A 20,405-nucleotide genomic window follows, 5' to 3' on the forward strand; every position below is an offset into this window, starting at 1 on the left:
AAAAATATAATTCTCAACTCCTGCGTAACCCATTTAGCTTGAATCAACCCACAAAAATGAGTAATGGACTTTCTAAAATGTAAAAATCCCCAATTTTACAGTTTTTTGTACAACACTATATGGGCAAGAACGAATAAATGTTGAGCGTAGTAAAGCAGACAAATCATCCGTTAAACAAAGGTAGAACAGTTATAGTGTTAGTGATGCAAAGCAATGCCCTCTATTTAAAATTCAAGGTCAAAGCAACCCAAAGCAACAAATATCTCAACATCATCTGCAAAAATAAATCATTTTCAAAAAGGTTCATCTTTTGTAGTTCAAAAGATTATTTCAGAACTGTTCATATTAATAGTTATTGCCATTACCATAAATTTTTAAACGGAATTTAAAAATAAAACAACCTGAATTCACACAAGTACACAACAGGCACTGCGAAACTCAAGGATGCTCCGGCTTTGAAGGTTGTCTGATAAAATTTCTGCAAAAAATAACTATTATCAAGCAATGATATATAAATTCTTGAAGTTAGGCAAGAGAATCAAATTCAAGAGACTTAAGAGAGAAATATGAAGTAAAGAAAAATACACAGTTAATGCAAGCAACAAACATGATTATGACGAATTGAACATTAAAAAGCCTACAAAACGTAAGACAAAAAATTAGTAAGAAATATGCTAATTAAAGAAACAAAAAAAATAAGGCACCAGCAAAAGGTACCATGTTAGAAGCACAGAAAGCGAGTCAAATTAAAAAGAATGAATAAATAAATAAAATAAAAAAACTAGTTCATTAGATAGTAGTGTTTTTAAGCCTTAAGCATAGTTCAAGCAATTTATTCTACTTAATATGAAATTCCAAACATATTCATCCAAAGATATTATTTCTTTTACAGCTTCACTCACCTATTAGCATGGTTATCAAATCGATTTGGAGAAGCTGCTTCCAACAAGAACCGTTCCCCTGTCTGATTCAGCTGCTGTGCAAAATAGGTGAAACACAAAACCAATATTAAACCAGCATAACCTGTCAGATCGGTAAAATCAATTCAACAAAAGAAAACAATAAATACCAATTTCAACTTCTTTTTCTCAACAAGTTCAACCTAACATATTAGTGATTTTCTTTTTTATTCTACATATAAACTTATTATTAATAAATATTATAGAAAGTTTTAGATTAAGTATGATACTCATTTTATATAAACTTTTACACATTTTAAATATTAAGAACCTGTAAATTTTGGTTTTAATATTATTTTGTATATTTGTTTCCATCCGAAATAAGAATTAAATTTTAAACTAATACCTTGATCAGTTTTTTATTTTTTTATTTTTATTTCAAATTCATATTAAACATCATTATGTATCTTGACATTTCATCTGAACTAAGAGTACAACAATCATTTGTCATCACATAAAAAATATTATTAAACTAGTACCTTGATCAATTTAAAAAGTATTGCCCACTAGTATTTGGTTTGTTGCACCTTAATTTATCCTATAGGTAGCCATTTTCGTAGTTCAACTCTTAACAAGAGTACCAATCATTAGGACTTAAGCATGAGAGCATAGTCCAATCCAAAAATTAGTCCACTAGATGGAAAACGCCTCAAAATTTAAGTATCACATCAACATGTTTATTCTACTAAATGTTATACTTCTACAAGCATCCCATCAGGGAATTTAGCCAAGCAATATAATGTATTATTTTTAAAACACTATTTCTGCACTAAATAATATAAACAAAAGAAAAAAACTATCATAGTTTAGTAATTAGCTGATAAATGTCAACAACGTATCACCATAATAGGCAAGTATATAAGGATATTAAGCAACTACAAAAGCTTGCCTAATGTTGTAGGACAAGTCGCTTGACTACCAGAACACTTCCATAATTGTTAAAAGAACCCTCTGTGTCCTTAAATAAACAGATATACAGACATAAATGCACGTTCCACATTCCCTGAATGCGAAATCTCAAACTAAAAAAATTATGCACATGACTGTTTCATAGTGGTCAAGGAATTAGGATAGACAACAGACAAAATTCTCCTGAGCAATGTTTCACGATTGCCATCAGATTTCACTCCCTAGTTATTCCTTCTAAATAAGGTTATGTTAGTCATCTATATGAATCTAGTTATTCCTTAACCTTCCCCATTTTCTATTTTCATTGTAATGATAAACATAACAAAACCGCAAGCCATTCAAGACTACAAATATAATGACAGAGTTTGGTAGACAAATCTCATATTACTCAACAACAAACTGACATAATTTAGACAAACATTATAATGATGAAAAAAACTAAGGTAACACCACCTCGAATAGTTTACAGACAAAATTCTTTTAGAATTTAAAGCAAGCAAAACATACTAACAGGTATCGTATTCGCAGTAAACCGTTGGGTACTTGGAATCCACAAACACGAAACAAAGATAAAGACTTGGTTTACACTCCTTGTACTTGGAATGGTTTAACTCCCACCGAGAAAGCAACAAAATTTGTGGAAAATAAACGTAGACGTGATAAGTCAATGATAACATACACTGCATAAGTATCAGATTGGAATGTCGTTACCCCTTCAATAAGAAACTACACCACTTGCTATGTTCAGTAAAAGTAAGCTCTCAGCATAATAACCACAATAAACAAACCCTGCGCCTATTTCAATTTGAAGGTCCGTAAAACTTTTCTTCTTTATGTCCAGCGAATACAGGCATCTCCTTCCTGCCACATCCACTAGCAGCAACACCTCTCCACTGCACGTAACACACAATTCCATCGGTGGAATTTCCACGTCAGTGAGCATCATTCCCAAAGACGGTGCTTCCAAGCAAAATCCGCTCATAAGAAAAGAAAAGGCCTTCTTCCAAGATTCCACCTCACCATATTCTTTCATCATCCAAATGTTACAAGAGCATGGAGAACCCCCATCCACATCGTACACAGTAAGTGTCTTCCCATTGCCACCCCCAACAACCTTAATCATACCCCAAGAGGTACGACGAGCCAAGCTCTCTGGCAGCATAACTTCACGAAACATCTCACCCTCAAAGTGAAAGGACAAAACAAAATTGTACCATCCACCAGCCACGTAGCGTTTGGCAACCCAGTGAACAAGCCCATCGTGAAATCCAGGGGGACTATCTCTAGCAACGTAGCAGACAGGAGCAATGCCATGATCAAGGGTCCTCCAAGACCCAGTTGCAAGAGAGAAAACCTCAACCTCGGGAGCAGAAAGGCCGAACCTTTCATCATCCACCATGCAAGAAATCCTGACCACCTTGTAATCACATTTACTGGAATCAAAGCCTAATGCAACGTTGGAAGTGTAGTAGCAAGGGTACTGAAGGGGAGCGGGGAGGGTGACAAATCGTCGAATACACGGGTTGCAGACGATGACAGTTTGGCAATGCTCACCGTAGGCGACGCAAACAAGGCCGTTGCAGAAGGAAACGACGGAATAATCGTGGTGGGGTAAGGAGGGGAGGCGGAGGGTGGTGGAGGGGTGGTGGTGGCGGTGGGGGAGGATGAAGCGGTTGCTGAACTGAAGGAGGAGAACGGAGGAGGAGTGACGGTGGTGGAGAGAGATAAAGGATGGGTGGGTGATGAGAGAGCGCCATGACTTGCAGACGGTGGTGAATCTGAGAAGGGACTTTGGCGGAAGTCTGCGAAGGATTTCCGTAAGGATTTCATGGGGTAAGAAGACGGTGTCAGACATTGAATTTTGAATCTACAATCAAACTATGAAATGGAATGGTGCTAATTTAATTGACCGTGAGACGGAATAAGAACGAATCAGATTTACCAGGTAACAAAGTACGAAACGGTGTCCAAAGAAATTGTTACAAATCAATTACACAAATCCCTTTCCTAGCTTCGTTTCTTCCGTACACTTAACTCTTTTCTCCGTTTAAAACTATTCTTCCGAGGTTCCTCACTTTGTGCTACGTACCGCCTACAAAATAACAATGTATTAGAAGATAACACCTTCCTAAGATCACAACATCAACCCAGTTGTGAGAACATAAATGTCGAACTTTTCTTTGTCCAGCCTGCAACCAATTCAGACGCCTCATGATCACAATTCCTGGGATCTAATCCCAAACAAGAAAAAAGCAAGACTGAATGTCGTGGAATGTGAAAGCTAACATTAACCACTTGTCCGAAACAAGCGCAGATATATTTTAATAACTTTAAAAAAAAAAGCATTACAATTTAATTTAAAAGGATAGAGAATAGTGTGTAAAATTAACCTCTAAATAGCTTAGTGATAACTCTAAATTATATATTTTAACTTTTTTAATTGTTATAATAACCATGAATAAGGTTTTGCTCTAAAATAAACAAGTTTTGATATTTTATTTTGTTTTCACCTACTAAAACTTAAAAAATAATTTTCTTTCTAAATTTCATCCTTTAAAAATATAAAATTATTATTTTCACATCTTTCAAATTTAATACGTAATTGCCCTTTCTCATTTGATTTTTTCTTTTTCACTTTAACATTTTTAAATTAGTACATGAAAAAAAAATTGGAGATGATTTCCAATTAATTATTTAAATATACTCCAATTTTAAATTTTAAATAATGTATTAATATTATTTTTAATTTTATGAATTAATTTCTTAATAATTAGTTATCTTTTAATTTTGATTAATATGTATTCTTAGTAAAATTAAATTAAAGATAATTTTGTAATTCATTGTATTATTTAACTAACATGATTTATTTTTCTGTAACATCAATCAATTTTACCAAAAAAGAAAAAAAAACTTAATTCCCTTTATTTTCTATTCTCTTTCCCTCAATCTAAACCCATAAGTGTCATATAAATTATTACTTGATTTTCTATTAACATCCACAAATATTTCGAATGATATAGCAAGAGTGATTGAAAACAATGATTTCAACTTTTTGTAAAAGATGAATCCAACTCACTTATTTAATTTTCTGGATATAGTTTTAATCCATTACAATATATAATAAATTGGACGCTAAAGAAACTTAAAGCTCCATCCTTTCTATTATTTAATAAGTATTTATATTTGTAAAAAAATAAGTTAAACTCAATCAAAGTAAAAAAAAAAAAAGTAACTTGTACTTTTTAAGCGAAGTGAATTTTGAAAAGAATTCGACTGAAAAAAACAGTCAAATATGATATCAATATATTCCATAGAAACTAGCTTGAGTGCTCAGTTAAAATCTAAACACACTTCTACGCAAAATTGTTCTGATAGTTAAGAACAACACTGACGATAACGCAACAGGAGAGAAAGAAACTAACTATTCATGCCGACCAAAATTTTACAAAAGCATCCACAAAAACTTTCCAAGCAGCTAAAAGAGGGTTGGGTTCTCGCTTTGCGGAATTCTTATCTGCTCCATCCCAGGATTCTCTGCAGTGAAAACCATAGAAAGGTACAATTAAATGTTCGTAAATAACCAAACCAATTTCACTTCTATAATAGAATGGAGTTAAAATAGGCACATTAGTTGAAATAAAATCAATTTCTATATACTTACAGATGTATCCTATCCACAGTTGTGCCGCTTCTCTGAGAGTTGCCACCAAGTTGACCTTCAACTATATGTTTATCGGCTTTTAGCAGGTCATCGTCTTCCTCTGATGGTTTACATGTCTTGCTGAGGTTATTGGTTTGAGTGTTTGTCTGTAAGAATACATTTAAAGGTTACATTGAAATTTCCCCTCAAATAAGTATCAGAAAAGTAGTTACTAGCTATTGTTTATTATTTATGGGATCCGCGAGTCTTAATCTTTCCAGTGAAAATGCAAACAAATTAATCCAGTTGCTGAAGGTGAAAGAGAAAACACAAAATTGACACATAACAAATAGTATCCAATTTTGTGCCTGCAAAACACAATTTTACCAAAACCGTATTCACTGCACACCCCTCCCCAAAACAGAAAGAAATACCAAATAATCGAAGACGACTGTAGTGCAATAAGTGTGATAGATTTAGAAATACCATAATTTCATCCGTTTTCTTGCTTTGGTCGATGGTTATGGTATTTTTATGCGATACTCCAACTTGAGAATCAGTGCGGTCTTCAAATTCATAATGTTCTTTGTGGGTAGAATGATTGGAGCTTTCTTCAGATATATCTCCTACACTCTCCTCCTTATCAAGCCCAGTGTTAGAGGTGTTCTTTAATATTTGATTTACCGGGGCATCCTCAAATTTATTGTCCAATAAATTGAAATTCTTCGAGGGCTCTATACCATTTAATTCAGACTTTTCCTCGTCTTGTCTCAATTCCAACATTTTCATATCAGTTTCTGGTGAATTACGTGAGTCCATCAACCCTTCAGGACTTCTTATTCCATCAGCAGTCATGGAACCAGGGGTTAGTGGAAATGTCTCGACTATTAAGTCCTCTGTCACAGCATTTACTTTGGTCATTGGTGTTTTGGCAGCTGCCAACTCTTGTTCAACTTTCTGTTTGAGTGTAGAAGAATCATTTAACTGCATCTCAAGAATAGCAATTTTATTTGACTCCTTACACACTATATTCACCTGGCTATCATTTAAGACATGCCCGTTGTCGACAAATTTGTACTCATTTCCAGTGCAACATCCATCCACAGAAATTTCAACAGATTCATTGGTCGTAACACCTATGGGGCTAACATTCATGGTATGCTCTTGGTCAACCACTTGATGCTCAGCTCTAGTATCACGCCCATCAGCAACAACCGCTTCAATAGGTTCCTTGTGACCAAAACTTATGACGTGCCCTTTGTCAACCACCTTGTCCACAACTTCAGTATACGACCCATCAGAAACAGAAATCATTGTTTTATTTGTATCCTGAACCTTGTCAGACTCACAATGATTTTCAATTGAAGATGCAGTGGAAAAAGGTTCGGGAACTCTGGCAATTGAACCCAGCGGATTTTGTTCAAAAAATTTATCAGTGTTTAGATCTTCCAAAGTGAACTTAGCAGGACCCAACACTCTATTTTCTTGAATTATATCACGTACAATCTCCCGTACTGTGTAGAAAGAGCCACCGACTTCTTTATGTGTAAGATTAAGTGATGGAAAGTTTCCGTTGTTTGAATCTTGGTATCTGGATACAAGTAGAAAGATGGATGAGAAAATTAGAACTAGATTGATATCAAATAACAGAAAGAATACGTAAAAACAAAAAAGGTTTCACCTGTGAATAAAAGTTTAAGAAATAGGCAATTCAACAAGTGCCCAAGAATAGATGTCGCAAAAGTAATCATATCGGCACTAAGAAAACATCAAATACCAATATAATAAGCAACACTACTGCTCTTGGATCACATTTGCACTATCGACAGGTTGGTAGTTACACAAGTAACTCAAATAATGAGTCAGGATTCAAAGCTTGTATCAAGAAAGTGGCCATTCCTTTAAATGATCTCGTCAACATAGTGTTTAACAGGGGTGAAATGGAGATGAGATAAGGGACTTCTATAAAGTATCACTGCTTGGTTCAATTTTTACGACAAGAGGAGAACGGAAGGTGGTAATCAAATGTTTGTTCCCCTCCAATATTGGGGAATTTGGATGAGAGGGAAGAGGATTTATAAAATTTGAAATGCACTGACAAAAATATATCTAATCATGTTTTGAAATATAAAATGATAAGAATATAAGAGTAAATTGATTTGTAAAACCTGTCCCCATCCCTTTTTAACCAAACAAGACGCCTCCCCTTTTAATCAGACAGAATGTTTTAATCAAAATCACTACCATCACCTCCCTTGCATTAAAATATTTCTCTTCCTCCGAACCAAACAGATCCTAAACGAAAAATATTTACCAGTGAGTGTACAAACGTATATGCTAAGCATAAGCGAAATATTGGCTAAGGTCAGAAAATTAAACAGCGGGTAAAGATGAAAACAACAAGTACAATATATATTAGATTACATCTTTAAACAACCAAAATTAATAATCTGTGAAATAAAAGCAGGCACAATGATGAGATAACAATTTTAAATCCAAATTTGAATACGATAGTGAATATGTAGTCAAGTGAAAGTATGAAACTAAAACGCAATTACTTTTGTATAAAGGATTCCACCATTGCCTTTCTTTCCTCCTTGGAGCGCCGAATCCGAGTCTTTCTCCCTTCCGATTCATTATGCTTAGCAAGCGCAAACGTTTGCCCCAGGCCACCCCTTACAGAATGCATCATGTTTGGCACCTCTTCAAGAATCTCAACCTGCGTGCAGTGATAGTCAACTCAAAGACACATTACATAACACTTGATAATCTGCTTAGAGATATCATCACTAGCGAAACTCAATGGCACTGGTGCACAACAAAAGAAACTCCTAAACATTTCAATATCACAAAAAGCTTCAATACATGGGAAAAGTGAAGAGATAACGGGCAAGCATAAAATAGCAAGAAGTAATTGGGCCCGGAGTAGGATCCGAGGCCTACAGCTATATTCACCCCGAAATTGATAGTGGTTAGGTTAGCAACCCAAGAAAATGAAAGAAAGAGTTTTTGTGGTACCTTGCAAAACTTGTATGAGTAGAATGGTTGTATGCAGTGAAGATAATTAGAGTTGAGGAATAGATGAGAAGCAGAAAGAGGAGAAAAGAGAAGCGTGGAAATTGGGGAAATAAAAAAAAAATTGAGAAAGAGATAAGGACGGGCACTGTACTGCGGAAGATGAGGGTTTTGTAATGAGGTGTGAAGGTAGTAAAACCCTCACTCACTCACTCGCTCGCTCGCATCGCAACATAACATTCAAGAGCCAAACTGCATCGTGTCAATATTCAATAATACGTCGCGATAGCGATTGGTCCAAGTGTGGGCGCGGGAGACTCTTTTCTTTTAATATTTGTAAGTTTTGCGACCTCTTTTGGAAACGAGTTATACGAAAATAAATAAAAATATATTTTTGAGAAGAAAAAAAGTATATATAAATACATTTTAAAATTAACCTCCTCTATATATATGAATATGTTAAAAATATAGTCTATTGATATAACTATGTTTTAATACTACAATTTTATTAAGTAAAAATATGTTTGTTTAAACTTATAGTTTAAAGAATTAAGACTTAATATGGTTGAATTAAGATATGCAAAATTAACTTGTTAACACGGATTAAATTAAAACAGTCGCACGTGAATTGATTTTCATACTCTTCTGATATTATTTCTTTGTTTACAAAAGGAAATTTCACACTTGAAATCTTCGTTTACTGTCGAGACTGTTTATTTTTACATGATAATGAATATTGGTTTTGTTATTTTTAACTACTTACCAAAGCTATCCCATTAAACTAGATGACACTGATTCATTTCAAACAAAACTATAATGGATAATTTGGAGAATTTCAAAACATTTGTTTGTGTTTTGTTTTACGAGTATGAGATATTGCTCACTCGTTTTTTTATCTTAATTTTCCGTTTTCGAAGCAAGTTCCTTTTATAGGTCTGTCTTTATATCAAATACTGATTCCCAGTTACACGTGTGGTCCAACCCTTGTTATTGTAAAATCAGAAAGTTTTGTATTTTTAATTACCATACATTTATAAATTCTAATTCTAGAGAAGTTATACGGAAAAGAAGAAACCCACGGATCGACATAGTGGAAAATTGCACAAATTATTCAACATGTGGTTAAAATAAGAAAATACAATTGAACTAGTGGTCCGAAGAAATAAACACGTATGACATGTTTATATGCCCGAGTAAAAATTATCTGCCTTTTGTTTCTCAATAATAAATAATAATAGTAACAACAGAATCAATAACAATACAAACTATTCACGTAAATCCCAGCCATTATTCTACTCAAAATTGCCACTAATGTTTTACCAAATATACAATAATGAAAGAATACAAAATTAAGCTAAATGAAGTGTAATTGATGAATGCATTTGTATAGACTATGAGTACACGTCGAAGGGGAACTACCTGTATCTTCTATGTTGCTATAATTGACCATGAAAAAAGGCCAGGAAATTAATGAACAGCAGAAGATGGAACACTCCTTTGCTCTCTGTCTCGCCCTTTTATGAGACAGAGGGTTGAGTATACGTATTCAGTTAATGTAGAAAGAAACAATATTGTCCCTATGATATGATCTGTGCCAATGTTAGAACCAAAGCCTCTCCGATTAGCAAGACAATTTTCCTGACTGAAGCAAAAACGGATTCACAAATTGTTTGGAGGCGTAAATTTCAAGTTTGAAGATTCCTTATCTTCCAAGTGATTTCTGCTTGTAACCATACTTCATTCTTTCAAATAATTTCTCTTTTGTTTTTCTTTTTTTATCCATTTTTAGCCTGTACCTTTCTTCCCTCTCCCTTTCAAAAACCCCGTGCCAGTGTACCTCACCTGTCATTGGCCACAACCACATGTCCCTTGGGTGATCACCATCATCTGCAGCCTCGGCTAGATCTTCGTCCATACTCTTCAACAGTGAAAAATTGAAGTATTTTACCCACATAAATCCCTTCCGTTGTTCAATTGGGTGCTGCTCTTCCGTAGAACCAGTGTTAGGATTTATGTATACCATCCTTCGTGCACTATGATAAGCCCATACATTGATTAGAAGTTCCAACACTCGACAGTAGCAGTGCTTCGTCTGCTTCGAAAGAACAAATGTAAGAAATTCAAATAATCTAAGAAACCTAAAAACAAATGCAAACAAATTACCTCAATCTCCGAAGACCCTAACAAGCACAAGCCATGTTTACTGGAGTCTCTGCGCAGGGCATCAATGGAATCAACAAACATCCTGCAGTCCATAGACAACGTGTCAGGTTTCAAGTCACATTTAAATAAAGCACCCCTAATAATCTACTACCAAGAAAGCTAATATCAATTAATTAATTACCGAGAGAACATTACGAACTCTAAGAAAGAAGGGGTTGGCATCACCCAGCTGTGCAGTGCTGACCAATAACCACCATCTTCAGGCATTGGGGGCAGTGCTTCAACATCAGGGGGCAATGCATACATCTGGCGGAAGCCATCTTGAAAAACAGTTCTGGTGCAATTAGAAGCATAATATCAGATGAGTTTGAAACGCGTTACAATATCCAAAGTCCAACTTCTAGAAACTTTGGTTTTGAACCTCCAAAAATATTTGTTTTAGAGCAAGTCTCTTATTTTTCACATGGGCATCATGCCAATTAAGCAACGTCATCGAGGGGGATGCTTGAAACTCTTCACACGCTGAAATACAGCAATTTACAAAATGCATATTATGATGTTATATTCTCCATTATATACCTGCAATTGCCTCCATTTAAGATGTCACACATGTACCAAAAAGAAATTGCATTGTTGTTTCCTATGATAATCCGATCCATGTCTAAATGTCCCCAAAAATATATTACATCTCCTCTGGAATTCTCTTGCATTCTCTGTTCCAGAACCTTTTCAGCTTTCATTGACAATGCTACCTGTTTTGACAAAAGTGTGTATCAATCAACCAATAATTTCAAAAGGACCTTCGCATTCACTGGAAAGTTACACACACACACACAAATATATATATATATATATATATATATATATATATATATATATATATATATATATATATATATATATATATATATATATATATATATATTAAACAAAAAGGAAAAGAATACCCAATTTTCTCAAAATAAAACTTAATACTTGCATCAATTGATGCATACCTAAAAAAGAACATATAAAGTTTCTAATTAAATTCAAGGGTAACCAATGTATTCTGATAGCTACTTAGCTTGGATCTTCATAATAAAAAAAGGTTAAGTACACTTCGAACTAGTAAATTATTGCAAACAAAAGAAATACCTTCCTACCAGCAGCACGCCATGATTGAAACCCAATCCAAGGCCTCCTGTGAATGTTATCCACCCTATTTGCAATAGCAAACATTCCTCCCATTTCGCAGAGAATCTCCTGATAATATGTGTCATTCAAAAGAGGCAAACGACCAACTGCATCCACATCATCAGAACTTTGTCTCTGTCCTCTTCTAGACTGCAAGAAATAATATTTCGTTATCATCAGAAAAAGGGTCAACTTATTTCGAATAGTTTTACTTAAGACTAACCAAACTAAACCTTTTTATAAAATTCAAACAAGTGATCATCCAAAGAGAAATAGAGCAAAAATTATAAAAAAGTTTCATCAGAAAACTTACACAGTCAACTTAATAGCATACTAGATGCTTTTCTATCAGTTTATAAAGGAAAAGAGGTTCAAATTCAAGAGAAGCAATCTAAAATTGAATATAAAGATAAAGAATATATCAAAATATCACCAACTTGAAAGAAAGAGAAAAAAAAAAAAAGAGGCCAAGAAAACAAAAGGCCAAAAGAGAACAAGAGATTAAATGTCTTTCACGGACAAAGATACTCACAAGGCTTAACCCACGATAGAGAGAGCCATGGTGCAAAAGTGGCCACACTCCTGCACCATTGTATATCTCATAAATGCACACAGGTTGTCCAGTTCTCTCAAGCTCCCCTACATCCCTCTCATTGACTTCAAACTTCAGTTTCTCAGATTTTCTAGCGCTACGATATATATTATCCCATACACCAACATCTTTCTCCATTCTCTCTTCAACCTACAACAGAAAACAATGACTTTATGGAACCAGCTATCCCTAAATATACTGATCATCAATTGCAAGCGGATGAAACAGAGACAGTCAAAGAGAAGATTGCACCATACCTCTTCAGTTTCAAACATTTCATTCTCTTCGGATATTTCAATCTCTCTCAAAACATCCCAATCCAATTGGGTTAATTCATTTTGCTCTGAAAACTCTGTTCCATTCTCAAAGACACTAGTTGAATAATTAGGACCTCCCAACTCATGCTCAAGATCATAAACAACAGAAACTTTTCCGTTGAGAAAACCACCATCCATTTTTAACCAGTTAATGCCTAGGTTTATTTCATTCTGTAATAAATTCCATTCCCATGACCCCTGTTGAATCTCAGAAACAGGACCAGGCAGTAAAGCATCTGAGGGAAAACTGAGTACATTCTCCAGAAGCCTTGCATAGCCAGTTATGCAATCCAAAGATAATACATTTTTTGCAAGTCGCCTTCCAGATGATGCAATTGCTTTAGCAAATTTAGAAAGTCTTCCATTTGAAATCAAAAGTGAAAAAGCAGTCATCAAAGCTTCAGGATTTTGTTTGGGAAAAAATATCCCATGTACTCCATCCACAATCTGAAAATTGAGAAAAGCTCAAAGAAAATGAAGGAAACTAGTTATGGTTTCAGAAATCAATGAATATGAAAAGAAAAAACTAGAGCAAACTTACATATTTTTTTAACACTGGAAAATCAGGTGCAATAACAGGAATTTCAAAAGTCATTGCTCTGATTAATAATGGAGGAAAACCTTGCACCTCCTGAGCAGAACCATATAGGATGATATCAGCCATTAGTAACACACTATTCACATCACCATTCAAGCCATAATGCCGTACGGAACCTTGAAGAAGTCCCAAACGTGAAGCAACTTCCTACATCAATGGCAAATAAATCAACAAGCAATTCAAAGAAAACAAATTCAAGCTGAGATATTGATATGAATCTGTTCATGTCAGATATTGTCACTGAGGATAAGTCAAATATAATAAAGCAGAGATTGCCACAACATATTCCAAAGTCTCGTCTTCAAGAATTCTGTTTCTCCTTCTTCAAGTATCACTATTTCACTTCACTAAAATATTCTTTTCAAACCTGCCCATTCTTTTACTGATATCCTGGCATACCTCCACCTAACCACTAAAGAAATTCCCAACCTTTTGGACAAGTTTCCTCCAATATTTTCATTTTTTTTTACCACAGAAATACAAGAATAGAATACAAAAATGAAAAATAAAAAATAAAAATAAAAAGTGGTGCATTCTTCAGAAAAATTACATGGCTAGATCCAAAGCTATTTTACAATAAAAAAAGAGCATTTTTTAGCACATGCCATATTCCAGAAGTACCACAAATACTGTGAAGTAGTTACCCATTAAAATCAAATTTGACAGCAAAGTAACTTCCTAAATATAACTGCTTTCATAATTTTTTTTACATATATTCCTCCTGACAAGTGAAAATCATAGAAGGTAAATACTCAATTATTTATCAATTAACTTCTTAGAAATGTCTTATGTTTTATCACTATCAATCAACACAATATATGTAGGCCTTAAAGTACCTGTAAAGCGTCGTCTGAACCATCAGTAGAATTGCCGCATAAGAAAACAAATTTAAATGACTCAGTTGCATCATTCCTCCTTGCATATTTTGTCAGCAGAGGCCCTATGGAATGCATTGCAACAGCATAGTCCCAAGATAGGTCATCATAGAAGACTGAGCTCCCAACAACTAGAACCACCATATCATATTTATCAAATCCACTAAGTTCCCTTAGCTGATCCTTTCCATGGGTCTCACGATACCTTTCTGCAGCCCACACATCTACTGGTGACCCAGGAATCACAAAGAAGTTTCCAGTATCAAGCCCACTATATAACATCTGGTGCAAGAAAACATAACAAAATGAGCAATAGCTTCCAAACCTTTTTGGCAAGACTAATGGAGAATAGATTTTATCATTCTAATGCTGTTGTATGTTTGTGACAGCATCTTTACCGGATAAGTAAAATCTGGAAACACAACAACACTGGCTCTGCTAAAAGCGTTTCTCCAATGAGAAACAAGATGCTCCCAACCCATTTGCTCATAAACTGGAAGGCGACTTGAAAGTCTATCTTCTTGAATAATCCATATCAATGGTATTGAACAAAAAGGCTCCTGCATAAGGCTGCACAAATATAAAACTCACTAATCACAGCATCTAAAACTCCAAATAAGATACATCTCCAATATACGAAAAGAGGAAGGATGGAAAGATGTCAAAAGAATGCTCACTGCCTGAATGTTAAAATCCAGATTATTGGATTCTGTCTAAATAGCAATTAACCATCCACGATAACCATGACATGATAAAATACAGGCCCAAAGAATTCAAGTAATGGTTTATCTATTTTCAATATTAAAACAAGCAAGCACGGAAGCAAATGCATCAGTATACCAATACCCTTCAAGGTTAGATAAATCGTAACATATTAATTTATATGGCCCCTAAACTGCCATCAAAACATCCTGCCTTCCTAATTCATTTCCTCAAACTGATTGCTGGGAAAAATGTGTTCACCCAAGTGTACTCGTAAACAAGGAGACAAAAACATCAATAGACAAACATTCCAAGAATTTGGCTTAGGCTTTATAAGCTCTATTTAACTCATATCTCTATTTGATCAAAGACTAAACATACCTCGCCAAAGCTGCAATTAAGGCAATTCCCAAAGAGACTACAATTAAGAAGGCTTTCCAACAAATACACATTTGAGACAGAAAAATTTCAACAATCAAACTAAATAAAGAAAAAGGTAAAGGAAAACCTATAGTGGGTCTGAATATCAAGATTTGGTTTAAGCTTACTCTACCTACAAGCCTCTGCAAACGTTTTTTATAATCAAAACCAAAATAGAAACAAAAGGAAAATATTGTTAAGATATGATTTGAAAGGACGTAACATATTGAAGATATATTGTAACTTTATCTGAGAAAGTCGTGTTGGAGAATTATCTACTAGATTTGTCATTATTACTTTGTCAACTTCAACAAACAACTAACTAACATGTGTACTAAGTCACTCGAGGGGTATTGTGTTGATGACATTTTTAGCAAGCCTGACTCAAGATAAATATACTAGAAAGGGGGGTGTTAGATATATGATTTGAATATGCTAGAAAAATTATTTGATTACCTTAAGTGGGGAGATATGATATGTTTTGATAGGGAAATATCTTACTAAATATTTCTCATTATTAGATAGTCATTTTGTTCCGTATGATTGTATTTCTCTTCATTCCAAACAAAGTATTTCCTCTATTAATCAGCCAAACAAATTGCAAAAGTACATCCTATCAACAAAAACCATATTTATACAACTAATGGAATAAATTTAATTATTAAATCAATCTCTCAACTTCAGTTCATAGGACAGTTGTTCAAAGAATAGCCATATTGTTTCAACTCCTGGACATCAAACTTGAACACCCCCACCCCAGCCTAACACAGTTCAGAAGTCAAGCATTTTGCAGTTCAGATAAAGAAACTCAACCTTGAAACGGCTTCTTTTGCTTCTAGGGACCCAACAATGATACCTTCAAAACTGTTGAGAAATCAAAAAGGAGAAGGAAGCCGAAAGTTAACATCTATCATGTTACAACGAGAAACTATACCAAAAAAGATACCGAAGAAATAATGTTGAAGCATTCAAACCGATATAGGTCAGCCCAACTAAAACGCATGGCAAACAAGAAAAGTAAAGGTAGTAAAGACACATACATTGACCAATCAATCAGGCCTTGCTTCTCTATATTCAAACGAGAGATTCCACCACCTATGCTTTCCCATATTGAGTGGGCCTTCCCATGCCCTACTGCAAATATCTGTTAATACACATGGGGAAATGTATGGCCTCTCAAAAATCTATACTTAATTACGAAACCAGACATATAAATTAACATCATCAGTTTTGACAATGATTAAAGTATAAATTACTGCCAGACTAGGATCTCCAGTCTAGGTTTTGAATAAATCATTGTCAGAACCAATGACAAAGATAAGATCTGAAATAAAATCAAAATTGTGTGCCTTACCTTGAAAACATAACCCAACTTCTGTAGATTCCGAATCACAGTAACCAACATCAGTGACTGGGGATCGATTGTCATGTGCCCTAAAATCTGATGGACAAAACAAACACACATAAATATATTAAGCATGTAATCCTAATAAAATTTAGTAAGCTTTACATGCAAGATACTAAGCTAATGAGTGATGACATAATTGAATTTTGAGAGATTTGATATGTGCCCAATCAAGGGCACGGAAGTTAATGTAATCAGCCCTATACACGAGAGTGCCAAATTAATAGCCCATTCCTCCTGGGTCAACCTTTTTGTCCCAAGGGATACAAGGTCAAGTCAGGACCACAAACTATAAATATTTTTATTCCATATGCTGTTGAAAAGCTAAGAATCTCTTTGAGCCAAGGCTTGTTCCTAAAAGCCATTGACCCATAATCATGAAGGAAATAATCAAAGTTCTTAGAGAGAGATTCTTAACTCAAGTATAGGTTGTAACATGTATTATTTTATTTCTCATTTGTTTGAATAACAGAGAGGAAGAAGATCTGCATAATAAATGTTTGATCGTCATAAAACTAAAAAAAATGGATTGATTTTTCATTTCTACTTGGGTTGGGATTACTATATAGCAGTAGAGAGTAGACATGCCTATCCTGTGGAGTCTTTTGAGAGAAGATACACTGGGAAAATTCAGTACCAATGAGCTATGGGTTTGTGAGTCTTCTTCCTTATATGTTGCTCAATATTCTGATTTCTACTCAATGTGAGATTCAAACTTACATTTGAAATTCAAATAATCTCCCTCTCAAGTATAAGTCCCTCTCACATTGGTAACTCCCCCTTCATTCTGACATTTATTTGTATCATCGTTTATCTTAATGAGATTGCCTAAAACACACGTCAGAAAGACTTTTGACACAAAAAAAATCCATAAACCTCTGAGTTTGTCACCAAGAGAAACCATAAACTCTAATACTACTGTTAGGTGTTTTGAGGGGATACATCTCGGAGACTTGGTCAATGAACTATGAGTCAACATATAAGAGACTTGACAATACCTCTTACCCAACACCTTAAGAAAATGGGTTTGTGGGTCTTGTTTGTTATTTGTTGCTCAACTTTTTCATCTGTCTACTCAATGTGAGACTCAAACTCTCTTGGATTCCTAACTTACTAAATTTTAGAAGAACAGAGTTTAATTATCCTTTATTAACTTTGTAATCACCTTATTTTATTAACTTAGAATTAGAAGTTTGCAGCATACTATTTCAATTCAGTGAGGTAAAGCCTCACTTCTCTCTCAGACATTTGGACTTACATAAGAAATTCCAAACAATAAGAGTAACAACCATGAAATGGTAAATTCTAATATAGTAAGACAGAGGGGGGAAAAACAAAAAGAGGTTCATAATTTTTGCCCACTACATAAGTGAACTAAGTATGTTGAACTCTTCAACCTTCCACAAATTAAAATATGTTAAACCATATCCCCAACAAAAACAATTTTAAGAAATTCTATCAAGCTAGGTGATAAAAATAAGATGCTATATGAGAAAGTATTTTGACAGTTTAACACTCTTCGGGGTATCAAACCTGGTATCAAGTGCAATCCTAAGGAAACTATGGCCACTGCAAGCAAGGCCATTGATAAAGCTGTACAATTTATGTTGAGCTCCTCTGTCTACTAAATATATGCCTAATGTAATCCTTGTAAGGCTTGGGCAATCTTCACTTCACAGGTCAAATTTGTTGGGTTGAGTAACGACCTAGGCCCAAATCCTAAGAATTTCATTTCTACATGTATTGCTGTGCCAAGAATGCATCCAATCTTTATTGATAATATGTGCATAGGAAAAAAGGAATGCCAAAAGTAATGATGTGCACCAAGCATTGGCTATTCATCTTTTCCTCGTACAGATGCAAGAATAGCATTTTAAATTTGTTCAATGTAAAAGTATCGCATACCAAAAAAAGATGAGGAATGTATCTAAGCCATAGATATTTCAAGATTATTGACATTCTGTTCCAGTAAGCCTTAATAAAAATAGAGAAGTTTATTTGAAACCGGGGAAGAAGAGCAAGTTTTTAAGCTCAAGGACCAACCAAGAGTCAGAACTAAGTAACTGGAACGGGAATTCAAAATTCTACCAACAAAAAAACATCCATAATAAAAATAGATATCCTAGAATCAACTAATCAAACAGAACAGATATGGGCAATTAAAACAATTAAGGATGGTTTGGCATTGCCATAACTCATCATAACTAATAGAGCCCTTGCCACATTATATAAACAACAGTGAAAGAAAAGAAACAAACAAACAGAACCCTCCCACAGACCACCCCTCACCCCACCTTGATTGCACGATTCTCCTATCACAGTTCAACGAATCCTTCAAATAAAACACACTGTATCTCACATTAACTAAACATTTAAGCTCAATAGTTAACAAGATCCTAACAAAACAACTAAGTCCTCAAACACAGCAAATTATCCTCGACTAAAAAAGTAACACACGGCATCAAACATTCACACACTATTATGAGTATCCACAGACAACGAAAGAAACACCACAAATTCCGAAGAAAAAAGAACTCACGAGAGCTATCCTGGGCGGGCGAACGCCAAGCCTGGGCTGGGAGCGAATCCGATCGAGTCCGTTGCCGGAGAGGAACCCCTGTGAAACCCTCCCTGGCACGAAGCGGAGCGTGGTCCCGAAGCGAAGCCCTTCCAGGCGGTAACGGCCTCGCTCGGCGCGCTGGCGGAAGACGGAGGTGATGGAGTTCTGCATAACCACGGAGGCGAACGCGAAGAGGAACACGACGGCAATAATGAGGGCATACAATCCGGACTTGGACTTGGAGAAGGGGAAGAGCCACAGCAACAAGCCCTTGCGCGTGAGGCGGCTGTGCAGGTGAGATCGGCTGCTGCTGTTGCTGCTGCTGCTGTTGCTCGTCCGCGGCAATTGCCGATCGAACGACCCCCGGTGCCGGTAGTGGCTAGGGTTTCTCTTGAAGGGGAATCCGCCGCGGATCGCGTGGAATCCAATGTCACCACCGGCGTCATCGATCTCCGGCTGCGACGCCGCGTTGCGCGACAATCCCATCGAAGAACGAATCTCGAAAAGAATTAAAAAACGCTATTCAGGTTTTGCCGCGAGAATTTATTGCGATTTGGAAATGAGGAGTGAGAATTGAAGTGTAGGCATTGGTTTTATTAATATTGGAAGTGTTACTATCCTTGTTATTCTGTCATCATTTTTGATACTGGATGAACTTTAGAAACCCACTCTCTCTGTCTCTCTCAATTTCCTTTCTCTCTGTACTTTCCTTTGTCTTTCTCTCTCTTTCTACAATTTTTATGTTCATTTACTTTTTATAATTTCACTATGTCTACTTGTGTTCTATTACATGCAACAACTTTGTTTTGCACATATAATTTTTTTTAAATTCTTAAAAAGAAATTAGAGGATAATTTAATTTATAGAGGATAATTTAATTTGTGTTCTATTACTTCCAATATTAAATTATCATTTACTAGCTAACGATGTTTTTAATTGATATTATTTAATATTTTCTTGGACAATTTTTAATTATATTGTTTTCTTTATCCATGTCAATTTGGTTTTTGCATGATATATATTGACATTATTTATTTTTGGTTGGATATTTAAACGAAATGGTATTTTTTATCAAAA

General features: G+C 35.0%; 3 protein-coding genes across 15 annotated transcripts; all 3 read right to left on the reverse strand.

Moving 5' to 3' along the window:
* Positions 1 to 337: 337 nt before the first annotated feature.
* On the reverse strand, positions 338 to 4,163 carry LOC108321958 (putative F-box protein At3g16210). Of its 11 annotated transcripts, none has more exons than XM_017553883.2 (4): positions 4,043 to 4,163; positions 2,548 to 3,960; positions 903 to 973; positions 338 to 478 (listed from the first exon to the last, which is right to left on the reverse strand). In XM_017553883.2, exon 2 carries the CDS (start codon positions 3,721 to 3,723, stop codon positions 2,584 to 2,586), a length of 1,140 nt encoding a protein of 379 aa, XP_017409372.1. In that variant the 5' UTR covers positions 3,724 to 3,960; positions 4,043 to 4,163; the 3' UTR covers positions 338 to 478; positions 903 to 973; positions 2,548 to 2,583. The 11 variants fall into 11 exon arrangements, with proteins under 11 accessions (XP_017409372.1, XP_052731290.1, XP_052731286.1 ...); XM_052875330.1 differs by adding an exon at positions 586 to 637 and having other exon boundaries at positions 2,580 to 4,163; XM_052875326.1 differs by adding an exon at positions 586 to 637 and having other exon boundaries at positions 2,548 to 4,163.
* Positions 4,164 to 5,142: 979 nt separating this feature from the next.
* LOC108321959 (uncharacterized) lies at positions 5,143 to 8,784 on the reverse strand. Of its 2 annotated transcripts, XM_052875287.1 has the most exons (6): positions 8,527 to 8,784; positions 8,067 to 8,227; positions 6,544 to 7,099; positions 5,995 to 6,465; positions 5,530 to 5,675; positions 5,143 to 5,402 (listed from the first exon to the last, which is right to left on the reverse strand). In XM_052875287.1, exons 2-6 carry the CDS (start codon positions 8,198 to 8,200, stop codon positions 5,294 to 5,296), a joined length of 1,416 nt encoding a protein of 471 aa, XP_052731247.1. In that variant the 5' UTR covers positions 8,201 to 8,227; positions 8,527 to 8,784; the 3' UTR covers positions 5,143 to 5,293. The 2 variants fall into 2 exon arrangements, with proteins under 2 accessions (XP_052731247.1, XP_017409373.1); XM_017553884.2 differs by having other exon boundaries at positions 5,995 to 7,099; positions 8,527 to 8,782.
* A 948-nt stretch (positions 8,785 to 9,732) lies between these two features.
* Positions 9,733 to 20,050, reverse strand: LOC108321965 (uncharacterized). Of its 2 annotated transcripts, none has more exons than XM_052874668.1 (14): positions 19,308 to 20,050; positions 16,718 to 16,804; positions 16,404 to 16,507; positions 16,177 to 16,227; positions 14,640 to 14,811; positions 14,203 to 14,523; positions 13,310 to 13,513; positions 12,709 to 13,215; positions 12,392 to 12,601; positions 11,821 to 12,009; positions 11,266 to 11,438; positions 10,886 to 11,020; positions 10,687 to 10,768; positions 9,733 to 10,615 (listed from the first exon to the last, which is right to left on the reverse strand). In XM_052874668.1, exons 1-14 carry the CDS (start codon positions 19,812 to 19,814, stop codon positions 10,226 to 10,228), a joined length of 3,132 nt encoding a protein of 1,043 aa, XP_052730628.1. In that variant the 5' UTR covers positions 19,815 to 20,050; the 3' UTR covers positions 9,733 to 10,225. The 2 variants fall into 2 exon arrangements, with proteins under 2 accessions (XP_052730628.1, XP_052730627.1); XM_052874667.1 differs by having other exon boundaries at positions 10,868 to 11,020; positions 19,308 to 20,049.
* Between the last annotated feature and the right edge of the window lie 355 nt (positions 20,051 to 20,405).

The sequence above is a fragment of the Vigna angularis genome, chromosome 3 (assembly GCF_016808095.1).
Source record: "Vigna angularis cultivar LongXiaoDou No.4 chromosome 3, ASM1680809v1, whole genome shotgun sequence".
NCBI classification, from domain to species: Eukaryota; Viridiplantae; Streptophyta; class Magnoliopsida; order Fabales; family Fabaceae; genus Vigna; species Vigna angularis.

Excerpts from the sequence above, each read along its gene's own strand:
- LOC108321959 (XM_017553884.2), bottom strand. The coding sequence starts at position 8,200 with ATGATGCATTCTGTAAGGGGTGGCCTGGGGCAAACGTTTGCGCTTGCT. Across the intron at positions 7,100-8,066 it reads GTGGAATCCTTTATACAAAA|ATACCAAGATTCAAACAACG; the intron begins GTAATTGCGTTT and ends ACTTGTATCCAG. Across the intron at positions 5,403-5,529 it reads ACTGTGGATAGGATACATCT|AGAATCCTGGGATGGAGCAG; the intron begins GTAAGTATATAG and ends TTTTCACTGCAG.
- LOC108321958 (XM_017553883.2), bottom strand. The coding sequence starts at position 3,723 with ATGTCTGACACCGTCTTCTTACCCCATGAAATCCTTACGGAAATCCTT.
- LOC108321965 (XM_052874667.1), bottom strand. The coding sequence starts at position 19,814 with ATGGGATTGTCGCGCAACGCGGCGTCGCAGCCGGAGATCGATGACGCC. Across the intron at positions 16,508-16,717 it reads AGTTGGGTTATGTTTTCAAG|ATATTTGCAGTAGGGCATGG; the intron begins GTAAGGCACACA and ends GTGTATTAACAG. Across the intron at positions 13,514-14,202 it reads GTTCAGACGACGCTTTACAG|GAAGTTGCTTCACGTTTGGG; the intron begins GTACTTTAAGGC and ends CCATTGATGTAG.